Source organism: Esox lucius, chromosome 21 (genome assembly GCF_011004845.1).
Source record: "Esox lucius isolate fEsoLuc1 chromosome 21, fEsoLuc1.pri, whole genome shotgun sequence".
Classification (NCBI taxonomy): domain Eukaryota; kingdom Metazoa; phylum Chordata; class Actinopteri; order Esociformes; family Esocidae; genus Esox; species Esox lucius.
Window position 1 is genome coordinate 14,773,185 of NC_047589.1, and position 21,191 is coordinate 14,794,375.

At 46.5% G+C, this 21,191-nt stretch overlaps 1 protein-coding gene across 6 annotated transcripts in view; it reads right to left on the reverse strand.

The window, feature by feature from the left end:
- nrp1a (neuropilin 1a) overlaps positions 1–20,944 on the reverse strand; it is a 64,883-nt gene extending 43,939 nt beyond the window's left edge. For 3 of the 6 annotated variants that reach the window (XM_020041916.3, XM_010885623.5, XM_020041917.3), the window contains exons 1-2: positions 18,717–19,428; positions 17,026–17,200 (exon numbers count right to left, since the gene is read on the reverse strand). In XM_020041916.3, coding sequence (XP_019897475.1) covers positions 17,026–17,200; positions 18,717–18,783 — 242 coding nt within the window. In that variant the 5' untranslated portion in view covers positions 18,784–19,428. Of the gene's footprint in view, positions 1–17,025; positions 17,201–18,716; positions 19,430–20,474 lie in introns of those variants that run through there. The other 3 variants (XM_013139578.4, XM_034289383.1, XM_010885624.4) reach the window with 3 other exon arrangements.
- Between the last annotated feature and the right edge of the window lie 247 nt (positions 20,945–21,191).

Sequence of the window (21,191 nt, forward strand, 5' to 3'; positions counted from 1 at the left end):
GGTATACAGGCGGGTAACGCAACGGGATCCTGGACAGACAGACCCCCCACCCAAACCGAACGCAGCCCGGGGTGATCAGGGATGAGGGGGAACGGGTTTCTGCGTACACGCGTAGCCTGTCCGTGTGAGGCTGCTGTGCACGAGAGGCGAATCTTCCAGGATTTGTTTACATTGTGATTGGCAGGTAGAGTGCTGCAGGGCAACAGTGTGGGTTCAGGTTTCCATGGTATTTAATCACCCATGACGCCCGTTGCCAATGAATTGAGCTCAGTGGGGCACTTATCTAATGTATTCACTACTCCAGCCTCATAGCCCGCTGTCTTCTGCCTCCTCATTACTGTCTGCCATTAGAAAAACACAAACCAAGCCAGCCAGTGAAGCCTAGCGCACACGTGCACCCAAAAACAGTCACGTGCTCACCCCTTCGAACGTGCACGTGCGTGAACTCAATCACACACACGCACACACACTAGAATATGTGCCTCCCAGGCATTCTATGGCGGTCCTGTTTCTCTGCCATGGTATAACCTGATCCCTGGATGACTGTCAAAACACAATGTTCCCGCACTGAAGACACGGAACTTCAGTTAAGGCGCACAGCATTTACGCAGCCCATGATTTAGAGTGTGAATGTCGGGGAGACAGGTATCCACGCGCTCCCCCTCCACACCTCCCACCCCCGTCCGATCCCTGGACATGGTTCACTCCACACGGCCTGAATAAAATTCTGAAGGAGGGTCTTTTTTTGTTATGGAAGGATCCACGGGCACCGTGGCGGGGGGGGGGGGGGGTGGCAAACCAGGTTGACAGGGACGTTACGATGGGGTTAGGACAGCTGGGAGAACGGGAGAACTGGGTGCTGAGGACTGAGGTGGAGGATCCTTGGTACCCTGGACCACTTAAGACCGTGGTGTGCTGCGGTCATCGGCTTATGTCGACCTCCGGCTGACCACTTGGTCGTTCTTTAGGGCCAGGCTGTGGTGCGGCTACAGTATGTTTCAGTCTTAATGAGCTGTGTGTGTGTGTGTGTGTTTGTTAGGGTCTGTTTGGCCTCTTCCCTCCCCAGGCGTGACCCAGCCCTCTTCCTTTCAGCTTTCAGGACCAGCTGTGGCAACAGCCTCTGTGACGGTTGGCTTGGACAAATAAGACCCTGTTTCACAGGGCTACTTCATCAGTGTGACATGTACCTAGATATGTAAAAAATTAGACAAAATAAAAACAAGGGACTGCGCGGTCGCACCGTGTTCGTACGTCATGGTACATTTAACGCAGGGATCCGGCGGTTTACGGTGTCATTCCCCGTCCTTTACAACACAATGACCGTGAAGGCACCCATTATCCCATTTAAACACTTCAAGATAGATCAGGTTTCTATCCTGTCTGATGTCACCTTGCATCCCAAATGGACCTCTACTCCCTATATGGTCCTATGGGCTGTGGTCAATAGAAGTGTACTATATAAGGGCCAGGGTGCGATATGGGACGCAGTTCCTCCAGGGCTTAAATAAAAATAACTACATTTTAGACACAGCTGGTTAAACCCATAGAAAGAACATGTGTACCATAACATGGCTTAATGCAGCACATAGCTTCCAGGGAGTGTGGAGCTTATGACATGATATGAGGAGATCGGACAGAGCCATTTCTCTCCGCTGTATAAATTAGCAAGTCAACCCGCTGGAACCTATCTTGTGTGAGCCGATGTGAGGGTCCGTGGACAGCGTGGACCACGTATGATACACGGCTTGCAGCGTAGAGTGGCAATCAATCTTTCGCTGCACTGTTCTGGTCTATCCCCAAACTTATAATTCACCTCAGTGCCTCTGGCTCAGTGTGTCCCTGGCTCAGTGTGTCTCTGGCTCAGTGTGTCTCTGGCTCCGCGTTCCCCCACTCACCTCGCCCTCCACCGGGCAAACCTGAGCGGGCGGCCAGGCAGAAAAAAACAAAACAAAGAAAAGTTTGCGGCGATGCTCCAGCATAGAAAGAGGGGGAAAGGCTGCGGACCCATCTGGGAGTCTTGTGTGTCTGCTTCAAGTAAACCTGTTTCTAAGCAGAACCCCCTCTAGTCCTACTCCCCACTGTAAAGAGAAAGCTAGAAGCCTCCCACTCCCCCCATAACACACAAACTGTAAGCACCTCCAAAACCTGTTTATTGCATTTTTACTCCGGCACATCATCGGCCGCCTCGGATGGACTTAATAAACTCAGTGGGAGAGAGGATGCAGATGGAAGGATGGAATGAACTAAGGAAGGAACCCTAAGGGAAAGGGCGGCCGGTCATGGCTTTAACAATGTCTGAATCTTCTGCTTCGTGTCGAGTGTGTGTGGCTGTTTTGGGAGCCCTCTAGGATGACTGAGGACTGGCAACTTTAAACCTCACGGCAGAAGCAAAGGGCAAGGTCAGACCGACAGACAGACAGACACCCTTGAAAGGCAGAGCACTGGATGCCATTGTCATCATGGAGGTGGTGGCCTAATTATGAAGTCCCCCACTCATCACCGGTGTCCTCAGGCCCTGGCAGGTTAAATGAGGATCCACTCACAGAGACGCCATCATCATTTGTTGTGTGGAGTTGTTGTTGTTATTTTCTTTCTCCTAGCCAATGTGATCCATGTCCTCACCATGACAATCATTAATCTGTCTGCTCCATTCCAGCCTGGGTGGGCCACACGCACACACGCGCGCACGCACACACGCGCACGCACACGCGCACAGACACACACGCGCACACGCGCGCACACAAATGCACACACACACGCGCACACACACACGCGCACACACACGCGCCCAGACACACGTGCACAGACACACACGCACACACATGCGCACACACACGCGCACACACACACACACGCACACACAGCTAATGGTGAAAATGGTCTGCCAATCCAGAGGGGAAATTAAAAGCAAAAAGGGATGAATCTAATTCTCCCCGACGTTCGCTTCAGCGCTTCCAAATGTATTTCCCTGCCTTGGTACTGCCGGGAGAGAAAGCAATCCTGCAGTGTCAAACGGGAACATTAGCTCACCTCACACAGCTGAAGAGGAGGCAATGAACCACAGGCTAACAATATAACAAAGTTCTAAATGCCTTGAGCTCTCCCATTGTCTCTCTGTAACTCTATCTGAATGGATAGAAGATGTTGTGATAGATGGAACAGGATCCAGGTAAAGGAGGAAGGTGGGGCAGCAGGTCACAGTTCCTTAAGCAGGTCCATTTATAAACCCAGAAAAGGGACCTGCTTATGAAAGTCCATGACCTCCTGGAAAGCTGTGAAACAATGTTCTTTTATGGTCCCCGCCTTGGTTGAAGTGTGTCAAAACAGAGGCACTCCAAATGGAGTTCACTATGTAGTACACTAGTTTTGACAAGAAGGGCAATGCAGTTTAGGGAAAAGGGCACTATTTGGGATGGACTCCGAATCAGATCCCTGCTGGTTCTCTTTCTAAACTGGTCACTAGCTTGCGATCACGCCAGCGTCACGCCAACCCAACACATTTCAATGCATCCCAGAGATAAACAAATCAAAGTAGAGAAGCCCAAAAAACAGAACATGTCTGACACAGCTTAGCAGCCGGCATTCCAAATTGCACCCTATTCTGTAGATAGTGTACTACTTTCGACAAAATCCCTACGAGTCCCTGGTCAAAGGTAGTGAACCATATAAGAAATATGGTCCCATTTCAGACATACTCATAGAGGCCTAAATGGGCTTTACAGGAAAAGCCTGTTGTCAGCTGTCAAGAAATCTGAGCTCTGAGATCTAAAATCTTGCCCAAGTGCAAGCTAAACGTCAGGGCTATCAAACTGTCACTTAGGACCGGAGCCTAACATCATTACCGTTTGTACAAGGAGGCCGCCGGCCCAGACAGGTTTATCCCTTTCTCTCCTTTCTCTGAGCCTGTGGGGGGACATACAGTTCCTCCTCGGCCTTCCTCCAGCATGTGACATTCAATAACCCACAACTATAATAATAGTCTTCCCTCCCCCTCACCCATCGCTACTTCTCCTCCCCCTCCCCACCTTCTCTACCTCTATTCCCTTGTCCTCCCGCTCTCCTCACCCCCCACGACCTCTCGACACCCCCCCCCCCCCCCCCCGCAGCCTACGTCAGGCCCGTCAGTCACCGAGTCGGACAAACAAGAAATCAGCAGGGTGGGCTACATTGAAACGTCCTGAAATAAAAGCACACACTCATTTCAGATTTCAGACTGCCGAGCAGCACAGAGCGCTGAGTAGGAAAGACCCACAGTTCACTGAGCCGAAATGGAAACTTGGACGTGGGACATCAAGGGTGTCTCAAGCAATCAGCTGCTTTTTATAGCTTCTTCCCTCCTCCAGTCTTGCACAGAGCCAACGGGAGAGATTCAGGAGAGATTAGTGCCTAATCAAGTTCCCTTAGAAACGGTGTTGAGTGAGTGAGACTGTGTGTGCATTTGTTTGGGTGTGTATGTGTGTGTGTGTGTTGGGGGGGGGACCCACCCAGTGGTAAAAGCCACCACCCACAGCACAATTCAGAAGCCAATTGATTACAACCAAAGTGTTCAGCAGAGAAGGCTGGGTTAGAAGGCAGGGAAAGCAGCAGGATCATGGTCCTTTACTCCCTGTAGCGCTCCACATGGACAGAGCCTCCCCACCTAAAGGCAGAAACAGCTGCCTCCATCAAGGCATTTGGGCGTCACTCATTGTGGCTAGCACAACCCAACCGGATCAGCCCAGCCCAACCAGATCAGTCCTGCCCGACCCAACCAGATCAGTCCAGCCCAGCCAGATCAGTCCAGCCCAACCAGATCAGTCCAGCCCAGCCCAACCAGATCTACCCAGCCCAACCAGATCAGATCAGCCCAGCCCAACCAGATCAGTTCAGCCCAACCAGATCAGCTTAGCTAATTGCATCTTTTCTGAAGCAGCAGCAGCCTCCACGATGTTCGCTGCATGCACAAAAAAACCCTGGTAATTATCATTAACATTGATGGATCTAGCATGCCTCCATCCATTAGGTTTCCCTAATGACACGGTTGAGAGATCCTGCCTGCATTCTACCCAACAAACTGATTAATTAATTTAGGTATTTAGACCCAATTACTGCTTCTCATTCTCACAACACAACACGATAATATTTTATTAGGAAATATGAGAGAGAGCCCGACCGACTGAAGAGAATGTAGCCACAGGGGATTCATGATTGTCCTGCTTCAACTGGCTCAGGCTGCAGTGGAGGGGAGAGGAGGCAAAGAGGGAGCGTGAGAGAAAGACAGAGAATGAGAAATATTAAGAGAGAAATACTGAGAGAGAAAGAAAGAAAGAAAGAAAGAAAGGGGAGAGAGGGGAGGGGAAGGATGGAAATCAACCCCACACGCTCCTACTGCAAGTTTGGCCCTCTTAAAAACCCCATGTCCTTGTGGTTCATGTGGTGGTTGGTGTTTGCTCTTTTATTAGCCTCTTGTAAGCTATGAGGTATGTTCAGCTGACATTTCCTCCCTAAGCTTTACAGAGAGTCCAGATGGCCAAAACAGTTCAGTGTAATGTCACATTTGCTGTCACAACATCAGTTGTTATAACACAAGCTGAGTGGCAAAGAAATTATCGCAAAAATTTGTAACAAATAAAATGGTTTACAATATAGCTGCTTTTGAATAATAAGCTAGGATGGCCTAGTTTTGATGGTAATTGCATGCCAGATGTAGGTGTTCTCTCTGAATGTGACTTGCCTCGAGTGCTGAATGACATTCTGATACACAATAACTAGAAGCAAATTCAAGGCTATGCCATAAATCAACCCAGGTAAAAAGCTTAATGCAAACTTCGAATCTCTAAATGTACAGAGTGCTTTGGAGAAAGGCTCAAATTCGAAAGGCAAACAGAAAGGTCAAAGTGCAAACAAACAAGTCAAAGTAAAATCAAACATGTTTATTCCTTCCCTGACATAATACCTCATCTTTCTGTTCTATTCATGGTGTTAAACATCAAATGGAAGCAACGATTGTAGCACAGTGTCAAGAGAAAGCGGTAAGTGCTACAGCAAGTTTTTTTTTCCCCATAATACAATTTATCATGAATAAAGCAGGAATGAATAACCACAATTAATTAGCTAATCGCCCAGGGCAGAAGGAAATATGCATTTTGGACTTTTTTATTTTCCAAGTCAGCTCCTGAAATGAAATCACTTAGCTAGGCTACAATATAGCAGAGTTTCCATGCATATTTGTAAAATAATGTTGTTATGAATATTCAGGTTGTTACCGAGCTGTTGATGAATAACCCAGAAGCTGGTTTTCTAGGAAATGCAAGATAACATTAACTCAGTGTCTGTGACACTGAATAACCAACTAAATCACGGAACAACCCCAACATGCTGACATCTAGCCTTATGTCTCGCAAACACAATGTGGCCTTCACTGTAAAACCTGCACCGCAGATCCAATTCCCAAGTTAACACAATACACTATCAACCTGGAAAAAAAGACAGAGACAAAAGCAGAAATTGGAAAATAAAAAAGAGGGTACAGTGGACAAATGAAATCTCAGAAGACAATAATGTGAAGTCACCGAGCCGGGCTGAGTAGCAGGTCCTCATATCGTCTCTGACAGGGAGCCCATTTAGAGGGAACAGCTCCCATTTGTCCCACCTTGATATCTGAGTGACCTGATGACAGAAGAGAGGAGATAGAGTCTCCCCATAAGGTGCTATTTCGTAGCCTCAGATTGCAGCTGGCTGGGCTTTTGTTACAACGATGAGAAGTCACAGGTAAAAAAAAAGGTGCACGGAGGGACGAAGGAATGAAGGGAACGAAGGGTGACGAGATGGAGGATGAAAGGATGAGTGCTCTGCGGCAGGACAGGGCAGACACAGCCTTCCATTGAATGCCCAGTTGTCCGAGCTCCTCTCGTGGCCAGTCCTGACTACATCTAACTCGAGCTCCACGGCACGAATCATGAACGAAGGGCTGCCGTTTCACAACACACAACTGTCATTGACCCATATCTCTGGTAATTAAACCAGACCCAATGTCCCCCTTTGCGTTGCTGCGAGCCAATCACAGAGTGGAGATACAGGGTTATCCTGGGGTCACCCTCATACAGGAAGAGTTTAGGAAGTGGATGTATGTTCCCTGAATGAATACAGTACCATACAGATTTTAATAATCCTGAAAAAATAATGTACCATACAAATTATAAGAATCCTGAAGAAATACTGTACCATACAGATTATAATAATCCTGAAGAAATACTGTACCATACTGATTATAATAATCCTGAAGAAATACTGTACCATACCGATCATAATAATCCTGAAGAAATACTATCCAGGTCATCCATTTGGTTATGATTAAGATGATGTACAGTACAGTATTATAAGTGGTATGATGAAGCCCTTACAAATTTTGAAAGAAATTAAGCGTTGAGTAGGAAGACAGTAAAAATTTGGTTTGCTGTAAACAATGTGGTTTTTGACCCACTGAACTTTGTGTGGAACTAAAGTTAGATCAGAGAAGAGTACAGTATGACATCTGATTTATAGGACAGACAGCGCTACGAGCAGGATATAAGTCAAAAATAAAAAATACAAATGTTTAAATAGTAAAAACAAATAAATCACACACACTCAAAGAGCAAATAATGTTCAAACTACATGGCCAATTTATTGACTGCTGTGAGCATTCTTCTTTCCCCATGAGTAATGAGCTGTGCATATTCTGCCCAGTAGATTCTAAGGGTGGTGGGAGTGTAGGGGGGGGACGGGGGGACGGGGGGGGAGAACGGGGTCAAACAGAGGTAAAGCCTTTGGGGGCTGTTTCCAGGCGTTCCTCTTGACAATAACGGAAAGAAAAAGGACAGGAAAAGGGAGTGGGAGATGACAGGGAGAGAGAAAGAAAGAGGATATGTAGAACAACAGAAAAAGAGGAAATGTAGAACGAGATTTAGTGGAAGTAGTACTGAAAGATAATGGATGACAATATGAAACACACAAGTGCAGGATCAGAGGAAAGCAGGCAAAAGAGGCCTAAGCCTAACCTGCCTCTTCTCTCTCCCATCAGTCCCCTGGTTCTTTCATCCAGCTCCGCACTGACTAGGGGCCTAGGGGGCAGTAGTAATAACTGCACTGGGACTTATTCAATTAAAAGGCCCATCCGTCTCTCACCTCCTAACCCTCCAGCTGCTCTTCCTCTCCGTCCCGTAGGACCGGTACAGAAGAACCCCCGGGGGGGTTAAGGAGAGCCAGGCCCCCGCTGCCCTGCACCAGAATCAGAGGAGCGCGGGCTGGGAGAGCTGGACAGACGGAAGCAGCGGAGGACAATGGATTTGAAGCAGGTTGCACTTTCACTTTTTTTTTTTTAAGTCAGCTCCTGAAATGAAATCACTTAGCTAGGCTACAACATAGCAGAGTTTCCATGCATGTTTGTAAAACAATGTTGTTATGAATATTCAGGTTGCTACCGAGCTGTTGATGAATAACCCAGAAGCTGGTTTTTCTAGGAAATGCAAGATAACATTAACTCAGGGTCTGTGACACTGAATAACCAACTAAATCACGGAGCAGGAGCTGGACAGACGGAAGCAGGGGAGGACAAGGGATTTGAAGCAGGCTGCACTTTCATCTCATAACATAAACGCACCCACCGGCTGGTGGCCATTTCTCTTGACAGGGAACGGGAGAGGATGGGCAGGGTTGGGCACGGACACACCTCTAGGAGCACTCCCCCACGTGTGTCTCTGTTCGCCAGGGACGCATATCCTCATGCCCGCCTGGCGTGGTGATGTCATTCACCTCTCCACGCGGGCTTACCTCACCGTCGCCCTCTTTTTCAACCCAATCTCCCTTTCGCTCACACTTCATTGGACTTCCTCTTTTTAACGACGAGGTGATTCGGGAAGCCAAAACGGGCCGTGCTGTGAGGGCTGAGCGGGCGAAGGGCCAAGCAGTGCATCTCTTCAACAACCACAACAGCGCAACAACGCGTGTGGGCAGTGGGCAGAGGGCCCGGGCAGAGTGCAGGGGGTACGGAGGGGTTGGCATCGGCCAGTGTTTCACCCGCTGCCCGGGGCTGATCAACGCGTTGTTTTTTTACGACGGGCCAGCGTAACGAACCCTGCCAAGTTTTTGGAGGACGAATTAACTGACCTCCTTACATGCACATTGAACACCCTCCCAGGCTGCCAACGTGGAGCTCATCCGTCTGGTAATTAGCGGCCTCTGCCTCCCGTCCACACTTGTGTCCTAAACCTGAACCCTCTTCCTGGTCAAAAGTTATGCACTACATAGGGAATGTCCCCGGAGGCGTGTAGGAGAATGAGTGGCGTGGAGGTGGGGTTGGGGAACATGGCAGCCACCAGCGCCACGCAGTGAAACTGAAATGGATCTCAAAGGGTCACATACAGTGTAGATGGGCTACATTCATTCAGGTAATGCAATTACGCCGCGAGAAAAAGGTGGTAGCTTTGTTGGTTTACAGAGAATAGGAAGGCAGACAGAACCGCGCCTTGTTGAGTAGCTCTAACTCAGAGGACGGACGGCTGCACTGGAATCCATCACCAGATGATTGGCCATTGCCTCCCGCATGCAGTAAACCCGCACACGCAAACACACGCAAACACACGCAAACACACGCAAGCACACGCAAGCACACGCAAACACACGCAAACACACGCAAACACACGCGTACGAACCAAAATAAATAAACGCATGGAAACGCACACAAACTGAGAGCTGGGAACTGAGGGCCGGGGGGGGGGGGAACGCCCCACAGGGATCCCAAACATGCAGGTGGACGGAGAACCACAGACCGCGGAACAATTCCAAAAGGCCTGAGATTGTTTTAGCTACTGCAAAACAAACCCACATGGCTTCAGAGGCTCTCCGTGGTGAGGCTGGAAGGACAGCCTCGGGGGGTTTATGTGGCTCCCATCGTGGGCCCAACAGGGCTGTATATAACGTGCCTGGGGTCGTCCACCCTCTGCCCCCCCCCGTGGATCACTAAACTCTGAGGGTTTAGGGCAACAAACAGGCCTGGGAGGAGCGGAGAACCTGGGGAACGGGGCTCATCAATCAAACCCAAGAGGGCCATTCTGGGCTACGCCACTAAACTAAACATGGCTGACAGGACCGGACATGGTGTATTAAAGACGCCAAAGACTCCGGAGCTTTAACTCGCCTCATCAACGATGAGGCCTCGACAACCTCCAATAGGCATAGTCAGTTCAAACAGAACACTGCTGAGTTCAGTCGTTCCCCTGGGGTCTAGGAGGGTGGATGAAGAAGAAAGGAGGGAAAGGAGACATGGTGAGGCACCATTTTCTACTAATCTCCTCCCCTGCCCACCAACATCTCATAACTACCCCTGTTTTATTTCCCTGTTTGTTGTTTCACACGCAGCCTGAAAAACGTTTGACATTTTTACAACCATCTAGATCATGGAAACCCGAGAGGATAGAGAAGCGTTGACTATGGAAAAAGCCTATTGCTAATCGTATTATGCTTATCCAAATAGAGCAGGAATAGAGAGTGGGTGCTCCTATTGCCAGTGTCTTTGGAAACAGAACAAGTAAATAAATTATGGCCTGAGCGTTTAATGCTTCTTTTTTTTCTCCAGAAGGAAAATGTATGAGTATGAATTTATTACAGTCAACAGATCTGCGTCCAGATTACCACGATGTCCTCTAATCATGCCTTACGTCTCAAATGGCACACTACTCCTTACATAGGGCACACCTTCAGACCTTCTTATCAGAAGCAGTCCGCTAGGGGACAGGGTGCTATTTGGGAGACACTCGGAGACTTGAAGCTCCATAAAGCACTTCTCCCGGGAGTCTGTTTTGGATAAAATGCAAAAGCATATTGCTAGAAATCTCTCGGCTGTGTGGGCTGCGACTTCTTCCACTAAAAATGTCCGTACAGGGATGATGGCATTACTCTGGAGGGGGGAAGCAAAACAGACCGCTGCCAAGTAAAACTCAAGATAGTCATTCCTCCATCCTTGGTGAACAAGCACAACCCCCCAATTATAACAAAATAAAACCTGACGCATGATATATGGTTGTGAACCAGTGTTACAGGTCTTCAGTTCTGCCCGTTTTAAAACGTCCAACTGAAGCCCCTTCTCCTCTCTTTCCCCCTCCTCCATCTCCTCCAGTTGTATCTAACCCACCACAACCCCCCCTCAGTTTCATTTCCCCCTCCTCTCCTCGTGTTTCATCTTCCCCTCCTGTTCTCCTCCTCCTGTTTCGTCTTCTCCTCTGAAGTGGAGTTACCTCCTGCCGGGTAGAGGAGCGGCTCGCCTCCCCGGTCGAGGTTGTGCGTGTGCCGCGCGCGCATGAATCAAAGTGGTGACAGAGCGGCGGGGAGGATGGCAGATGTCACGGCGAGAAAGCTTTTCAATCAGGATGCCCTTCCAACACTGGCCAAGGTGAACACTTCACCACCGGCAAACCCCTCTCATCTAGTCCAGACCCCAGCCACACACACAGGAGCTCGCACACGCACACACGCGCGCGCACACACACACACACACACACACTTTAATCCTGCTCATTAGCCAGAGGACCTTTCCACCACCCCTTGAGTAACATGAGAGAGATGTGAAAGGACAGAGAGATAGCGAGGGCGAGAAAAGGAAAAGACAGAGAGTCAAGAGGATTCCTACGCCACACTCTTTTTCAGCCTTTTGTCCTCCAAATCCTGACAGAGGTGAATCTCTCATAAACATGACCCCAGAGACATTCTAGTTTAGACAGGGCTTCCATCTGCTGGGATATGCTAATTGCACTTCTTTTAATCGGTCACAGGATTGACCCACGGTGCCTCTGTATACGGCGAGTGCTCTAGAACAGATTCCTAAAAACCTGGGTCATCTTTTCTTTATCATGGCATGATTTGGGATATTTTCGAGCAAGTACTAACAACACTCTTATGAAGCAAACTGTAATCAATGGTGCTACTGTAGCAATGTAATTTGAGACACAATGTACTTCCTCCAAGATACAACACTGGAGAGACGGACGTTAGGGAAAATTACCAGGTGTGAAATTTCAGCCGCTATTGTCAATCACCTAGTTAAAAGAAGGAATGCTGCTGCTCCCTGAGTTTTGTCTTGTTTTGGGGATGTGCTTGTTTTCTCCGACTCAGCTTTGATCGTCTACAAAATAAAGCTGCACTGACACATTCTCACCCAATAGAACAACCCATGAACAACTAGAAATCTAATCCGTCAGGCAGGCTGTTAGTATTTTTGACAATTGATGTCAGCCCAGGCCTCTTCCCCCGGCCTTTAGAGGTCACGCTGGACCCGTTTTCAAAGGCCTGACCGCGCCAACCGAGGAGAAAGCCCCTCGTTACATTCCAGCCTTATATTCCTCCATGATGACGAATGACGGACGATCACTCAGCCAGCTCGCCGTTACGCCTCACTCGTGTGTGCTGTGGAGGGAAACCGGAGCGGGGATCGCATCCCAAGTCACAAGCCAATTCCATTCACAGTACACTACTTCTGACCGGGTCTTATAGGGGTTGACGTTGTGCATGAATAGGGTGCCATTTGGGACACCTCCAGGGCGTGCGAGTAGAGGCGAGTGGGAGAGTCAGCGCTCCTTGATTCTGGGGGAGAGTTATGAGGCCCTTTCACTTCGAGTTGGAGCCTCTCCATGGACAGAGGCCTCCCACAGGTTCCCACAGCCCCGTCAGGGCGATTCAGATCGATTCACGCAGTGGAGTTGGCGTGGCAGCGCCCGCCAGGGGAAGCATTCCCAGGCAGTGAGGGCGTAAACCCTTTCTCCACGACACCCCCTCCACTCCTCTGAATAGCTCAGAGGAACAGGTGGCCTTCATTGTTAAACACGGTGGTTGTGTCATCAATCTGTAGCTCAGTCAGTGTCTTAGGATTCACGCTTAACAAAAAGACCTGCATGAAAAGAGAACTCTCTAGAACCAGTAGGAGTCATATATTCCCCTTTCCTCTGCTTAAAAAAACAAACCAAAAAACACAAAATAAAACTCAGGTCTCTACTCTAGGTTTGCGTAACAAATGGCACCCTATTCACTACAAAGTCCACTGCGTTTGACCTGAGCCCTATGGGGCCTTGTCTAAAGTGAAAAGGTTCCCATTTGGGATGCAAGCCTGTACACCAGCCGGGCTAGCCAGGAGGAATGCCCGGCAGGGCAGGCGGAGGGCGGAGGGGCAGGATGTGTATTGTCTCAGGCCACAGCGGAGAGTGTTGGTCCACCCAGCAGGGTATGTGCCTCTTCCAGGGGGCTACTCGACAGGAGACGGGAGGGGGTCATAATTAGAGAGAGAAAGGCTGCTTTTTCAAGCCTAGAGTTACGGCCAGTCACAGTCAGTATCTGTGGAGAGGGGAGTGAGTGGGGAGCTCTATTCTGAGGCGTTGTGTGTGTGTGTGTGTGTGTGTGTGTGAGGCGAGCTGAAGCTTTCACTCTCTTACTGACTGACTCTCTCCACTGCTTCTTCGCCCACCACAAAGAGTCGGCCTTCTTCAGAAGGCATTCCCCGAATATTTCCCCCACCCCTCCACGTCTCCACACCATATCAGGACTGCACGGGCTGTCACACAGGAATTCACTGTTCTCTGAGTTTCAGCAAACACTGAGCAGCCGGGAAGGAAGACGAGGGACATGGCAGAAGGGAGATTCACTTTCTTATGGAAAGCCTTCGCTTCTCTCCTCTCATCTCTCCATTCTGATCTTCGCTTCTAAAATATAGAAAGCAGTAAAGAGAGCTATTCAAATTTAGAAAGCATCCGCTCCTCTCCTGTCCACATCACTCCATATGAACCTCTTGTTGGCCTCAAAAGGCAGCTTTACTCTACTGCAGTCTTCATCGTAGCTATCAAGGGATTTCGCAAAGTGTAGGCCAACAGAAAATCTGTCCGTTTTTTCGTCTGGTCAGCACATCAATGATTCATTGCGCTATCAACAGTGATTCCAAACAACGGAGCTTTTATAGAAAGCAACAACAACAAACAACAACAACAACGAGCCTACAAGGTTTTACTCGTAGTGATGTATTGAAGGGGTACATGTTACATTATTACAGAATAAGTCCTCAATCTTCGATGAGATCTTCCAAAATTTCATAAAAACTGAGACAGACAGGATGTGTAAAATCAGGGCGATTTTCTTTACTCCACTCCCTATTAGTGACAGACAGAATAATACGTATATTCACTATTCAGTCAAACATCCATTTCTCCATGTGACTGCATAAGCTACCATAACTGCACACATTCACCCTGTTTCCCCCTTTTTGCCAAGAATGCTGTTGTTCATTCCAATAAGGTTCACTTCAAGGCGGATTTACACTGAATGTTATAGTCTTGACAGGGGCCAGGCTTTTACCTCAAACTTAACTTAGGTTTGTGTCAGCTACGACGGCGGCGCAACCCAGAAACAAGTCATGAGACTCATTACAAGGTTGTGCGGAAAGGTAAACATGTCTCACATTCACATCTCAGTGCCCCACTTAGACCTTATCTACTGATTAAGTGTTTTCCCCCCGCTCAGCCCGGACACGAGCTGGAGACCTAGGCCCTTGTCCCAAATGGCACCATGTTCCCCCACACGCTCTGGTCAAGGGCAGTGCACTAAGCCCATTAACACAACCCTGGAAGGGGGTCGGTTGGGACGGAGCCCCAACTTTCCAAACAAACTTGTCAGGGAGAGAGCTGGCCAGTTACCTGCGTGACAACAGAGCAGGGCTCGGGCACTGACGGTTTGTACAATCACTTTCAGCTTCTTGTTTTGGTCTGAGATAACAGCCGTGTAGAAGCACATGTGTGTTCCATTTTGACCAGCTAATTAGATTGCAGGGAAGCCCACTGAGGCATGCATTGTAGGTGCCCCCCCCCCCCCACCCCACCCCCCGCCTGCCTGACGGTTGATCAGATAAGTAAAGCAAGCTCGCCAATCTGGGTCTGGCCATTATCGGTTTTCATTCCGTAAGGGGGTGTTTGTTCGAGTCAAGCTACAACCTGCGGAAGTCTGATTACAGCTGTGCAAAATAACACCGAACGAACTGCTATCAACTGTCGCAACGTGAAGCACATGTCACTCCCCACAAGACTTAATTAAGTTAGCTACAATATGTCCCCCGGTCTATTAACACAATGATCAGCCTTCACTTAACTGAGCTCTGGTCAAAACTAGTGCGCCACATAGTGAGTAGGGTGACATTTGGGATCCGGTTTATTCTGACTGGCCATCTCCCTTAGCCAGTAGAAATGGGACCCGTGGAACTAGTGGAGCTAAAGTCCCATGAAAACTGCTCCATTAAAACATGAAATATGAAACAGCGCCCGACCAAGTGGAGCAGAGGCGGGAGAGGCGGTTAAAATAGAAGAGCCTTAAGTCAAAGTGACCCCGTTTCTCCACTCCGTTGCTGGGCCACAATGCCCCCTTATGCAGTACACTACTTTTCAACAGACCCCTATGAGAAAGCCTACGGGCCGTGGTCAACAGTAGTGCATTGTTTAGGGAATAGGGTGCGGTTTAGGCTTTTAACTATGTGAACCACATGAATCGCTAGTGACTTGATTGAGTTTCACAGATGTCTCTGCAGGTTAGTTGTTCGTGTGTTTCCGTCCAATAAAGAGGTTTATAACCCAAGACCACTCAAAGGACAGCATTACTCAGTAAAATACACAGAACACGCTGGCTCTGCTCCAAACATAAATCAGATTAGCAAAAGGTAGCCAGGGACAACAAGAATAACATGTTTTTTTTATATCCATAACCAACAAATAAACAGATCGACGAGCAATTAAGTACATGGCTGTTCAGTCCCAACTTGGAAACAGAAAACCTCAATGGAATTTGGAATAAAGGGACGGCTGTCATTTCCAGTGACAAATGCATCCGTGAGTTCACAGAGTACATGTATTTTATGTAGATAAAAAGGAAGTCATTTGATTTGAGCCTCAAGGCTGCATTTCTTGGTGTTTAGAGTGGTTCTTAAACACCGGGTAGCCATTCCTGGTTAATTTAATTAAGAAAACTATTGTTTCCTCTTTCTGTCCGTACACATGCATTTGCATCCCCACACTGTGCTTCTTCTGTATAACCTTGATCTGGGGACACAATAAAAGCCAGGAGAAGTCACGGACATCAGGAAGACCAGCGGTCTACCAGGCAGTAAATCCAAGACGTCCCCTTTAAAGAATCAGTAAAGCACGAAAACCACTGAGTCTATTTTCATCAAACTTTTAGCCTAAATCCAATGACACAATTATTTGTTGATTTCACTTAAGGTCACGTGAATTTCACTTTAAATTCATGTCGGTTGACCACCAAATCAAAGGCAAATGAATCAAATCTAGGTAGAGATAGTGATAAAACAGTAATGTAAGGTAAGGGCCTAAATTATATTCCGGTGAAAAAAACACTAGGGCGCAGCAACAAGAAAAAGAGAGACAGAGTGAACTGAGCTTGGGTGTAGTAACAGTATCCAGACGGGCTGTGTTTTCTAGCTGCCCCTCCAGCATAAACAAAGGCTGAGAGGGAGTGCGTGCACACATACACATGGGGGGGTGGGGGGGTGTACAGGCAGACAGAGAGGGATAGGCAGACAGCTCAGGCTGAGGCACTGCATGGCTCGCATCTTCACCTCAGGGCACCACAGACATGGGAGGCAGCAGGCTCATCACATTACTGTGGAGATCGGGTTTCATAGCCCGGCCACCCGGCTTAGACCTATCTGGCAACAGGTTAACCGTTCAGCCCCGGTGTGGCATAACACCTTAAAGCTTAGAAGTCAAACAAGGATTTGTTACTGACCCAGCGGGAGCAATAACGGGGACAAGAAGTGGACAAGGTTCCACGGAAATGGGGAAGCTAAATCAACAAATTCATCAAAGTTTAGACTGCCACAAAAAGCTGACTTATTTAATTAAATGAATGAATCCATGAGAATATGGAAATTGTTAAAAATCCCAATACACCCTGAAGAATTCCATAGCCACTAGATGGCGGGCTTTCATGTACAATACGTTGTAACGCAGCAGAGGGCAACCAACTTACTTGCACTCTCTGTCCTCCAGATCAAAATGCGGGTTAAAGTTGATTAGAATTCGCTGGTGAGGTCCGGGCGCTGTTATCACCCAAACACATTTTTGAGATGATACATATGAAGCTGGATAGCCAGGTGATGTGAGGTAGTTCGCATTCGTTATTCTGATGTTGTCCCCGCACTTGTCTACAAGAGAGAAAACGGGAGAAAAAGACCATTAGCATAACAACCCAAATCGAACACTAAATTGTGAGAGGGCAAGTATGTTAATTTGCAATATACAGTAGAGATGAAGAGGATTTCTTCAAAATATAGGGTTATAAATGAGTTATGTCTTAATGTTTAATTATAAATAAAAGCTAATTCAGGTTGATAATGCATTGACAGAACCCATATACCATCAAGTCTACATTGACTAAAAACACATTTACAGTACATAACATACAAATCCAAAATAATTGTTGGCTACTTTAGATGCGTAAAGAACCCCTAAAGACACCCGGGGGTAAGTGTAATACTTCTGAAAATAACAACTCAACTTGGACGTCTATTTAGCATTCAGAATTTGCTTAGACAAGATAAACCAAGCGCACATTTTACAGACCTTGTGGAAGGCTATTACACTGTTCACAAACATTTAAAAACATTTATTTTAATTTTATGGTTACAACTGACACAATGTAACACAAATCAATTCAAGGCTGAAATTAAGAAAAAATTCTGAAATTGTTTTACGCGCTAAAATTCGTTAAGTCTCAAAGACCTAGTTAACAACTCTTCAATACCAGGGGCCAGTAGCCTCCGCACGGAGTAATAGATTAATGTAGTGGACTGACAGTAGACGGGGAGCGGCGTACTCTACGCTGTCGCAGTCTGGTTGTATGGCTGAGATCCACGAGAATGGAGAATGGCCAACGGGCTGCCATGCAACTAGTAAAAAATGTATCTGTCAAATACTATTACAAATTTTAACTAATTATTGACCCGAGTACATCCCAGTTTGCCTGGGGGGGGTTATCAATTAATACATATATATATTATATGTGGTTATTATATATATATATATATATATATATATATATATATATACTACACCATCTATCACCACCTATCCGTCAAATGTATTTTTCGTTTGCCGAGTAAAGGTAATTAACGAATGTTGCCCTTCGTTGTATTTTTTTATTCACTAAGATCCGTATATGTCGTTATTATTTTTATACGAAAAACGTAATCATCTCGTGTATAGAGACAAAGCACTTAAAGTAGGTGCCCAAATTAGCCTATCAGTTTCTATTGATTTATAGTGTTATGTACATTACTTGACATTAGTGTTAAATAATAAAATGACATTTACATCCTATATGTTCTTTCTATCTTGTTTCTCTATTCTTTGACCGTAAATTAGTCTGTTTCACAGAGGAAAAATTGTAGTGTTGCACAGCAAAGAAACAAGGAAGTATCTTACTGTGCGCAAAGTTAACTTTTCGAGACAAGTTTTACAAAATCTGTAAATAAGATCGACACACACACTACAATAAGGTGGTGGCGATGACATTCCTAACCAGCCGGGAAGAAAGACAGGTGAATCCGTAATGACACAGAAAAACGACGCGTAAATTTAGTGATGGTTAATCATTAAAAACATCGGGTTAAACTGGCCTAGCCCAGAACAGCCTACAGAATATCAGTAGTTGTCACTTACCATTTTTGAAAGCATTAGCAACGAAGAAGATTCCCATTAAGAGGAACAGCACTAATCCAAAATGCATCCTTGTTTTTTTTTGAAACAATAATAATAATTAGGAAAACAGAAAAACTAAACAAAACTTCTCCCAAAGTTTTTCAGGCCGAAGGGGATAAATAAAGCAGAAGGGTCTTGAATAAAACAGTTGAATTGTGGATATGTCTCAGGTCGTTTGCTGCATCCTGTCATTCAGCTCCGGTTTCCTCTACTCAGATTGACTCCACTCCTAAGCTCTGGTGTTGCCATTTCGAACACACAAGTAGTCGGAGTCGGTAAAATAAGAAATAAAAATCCCCAGCACAACACCAACTCCCGTTTCAACTCCTTGGAAATGACGACCAGGCAAGAGGTAATCCGTCGGTCCTAAATGGAAAGAAATGTTGAGAGTAAGCAGCAGTGGTATTCGTATCAAAAGCGGCCAGATTATCAAATCAAAATTGTAATGTGCCCCTTCGCGCTCTGCTCATTCTCAATCTGGCACGGCACGAACTAGTAATACCAAGATCTGGCAAAAAACATTGCCATAACAGGGGTTTAGAACGCGGGATACACCCCCTAAATTGCGACTGCTTTTCTTCTTTTGAGTAGTTGTGCTGCAGTCTTGCTGCTTCAGACGAAATGTCAGAGGGGTCTCTGATTGGTTTGATTAGAAATATGCAAAGCCAATCTACGGAAGCCACTATCTCTTTAAAAACGGAGTTCTCCGCTAGCTTCAGTTTGTCTCTCCCACTCGCATTTCACCAACCAGACCTGAAAGTGACAGCGCACAGGCGCGGGCGATCTTCTTTTCACAATTTCTCCAGTGTGAGATGATCTGTCACTGGGTGCTGGGTGTCACTAACCCACCTGCGTTACATTTCAACTACATTTAAACTGGAGAACAATAACACAGACCACAGTCTGCGTATTTTTGAGTGCCAAACGACTTCTCTCAAAGCTGCTCAAAAAGAGAGATTCATAGTAGAGAAAAGCCTGGTTTTACAATTTTTCTGGTAGCCAATACCAAATTATCATTCTAAACAGAGATATTGATTTTGAATATTCATACATTTGTATAATTGATCTAATTGCTCGCATCGATATGCTATTTAAATGTCTTAATTGTGAAAGCAGTTAAAGCTTGATTCACGATTGTCTTTCCATAAAACGTCACATAGAAATTTAGGGAAAATCAATGGAAGGGCAAAGCATCAAGCAATTTGGCTTTTCAAACTGCCTCTCCTTATGGCACGGCACATGAGAAGGAATTGCATTTCATTTAAAATGTTTCGACTAGCTTCTATGGTCACCAAGTCACAGCTAATATAAAAGAGTGTGCAACTACTCTGACAAAAGCCAGATGGCAAATATTACTATTATGCTTCACTGGAAATCTGAATTACCGTAATTCAGCATTTACATGAATATAGACACTGGAAAACATCCCTCCAGAAAACGCATTGCCTGCGTTCTATGCTGTTTAGAGAGATGACATACTTCACTAAAGTATACTATGAAAACCATGAGAATATATGCTAACTGCATTCTGAATTATTTTCTCTCCGTTTTTCATCCCAGCCATGTAAAGAATCACCTGTTCTCTAAGAGTCAAAAACCCATATGCATCCTATACGATAGCGAAGCAGCTATCCGCAGGCTCACAATAAACCCCTCTCTCGTTCTCTCTGTGTCAAAGGCTCCGGACCTCCTTCACAAATTCGTTAACATCAAACCCACCACAAGAAAGAACAGGTCTCCAACGGAGAGAGAGGAAGTCAATTTCCAATTATTTCCCCGGTCAATAGCTTGTAGTAGGCTACGCAGGGGCTGGTCCGGGACAACCCTGTAGGCTGATGCAGCTTCTCCGCTCCGCGCAAAGGCACGCAGCCGGTGCTGATATCCGGAAAACTACTCAGCGCACAGGCAGCCAGCTCCTCTCACTAGTCACAAGTGAGAGATATGGGATTTGCGCTGACGTTAAGCAGCACCGCACAAGTAAAAGACACAGTCCAAAAGATAACATACGGTTAAACTTAGCCTACAATCTCGAAGAAAGATGTAGCAAATTCAGTAGACTATCTTTGATCCTTGAATTAATGCCTTGAATGTTATGTTTCCTTATTGCTCTTTCTCTGTATGCTACTGCGCGTCATATACCACTCTGACTGCTGTGCTCCGCTACTGTAGCTCTGCTAAGAACACAGGGTTGAAGTCTCCGACGTTTCGAGACCCAGCCAGCCAGTCACACGATATGCAGATTCGACTGACGGGCGTTCTGTCGCGGTCTACAGACTAGACGGACTTCTGAGTCAGTGATTCGATTACAGTAGCCTACACATCTGAACACACCCTATCACTGATAATAAAACCTCCATATATATATATATATATATATATATATATATATATATATAAGGCTATTAATGATCTAGTAATTGCGATTTCACCAAATTG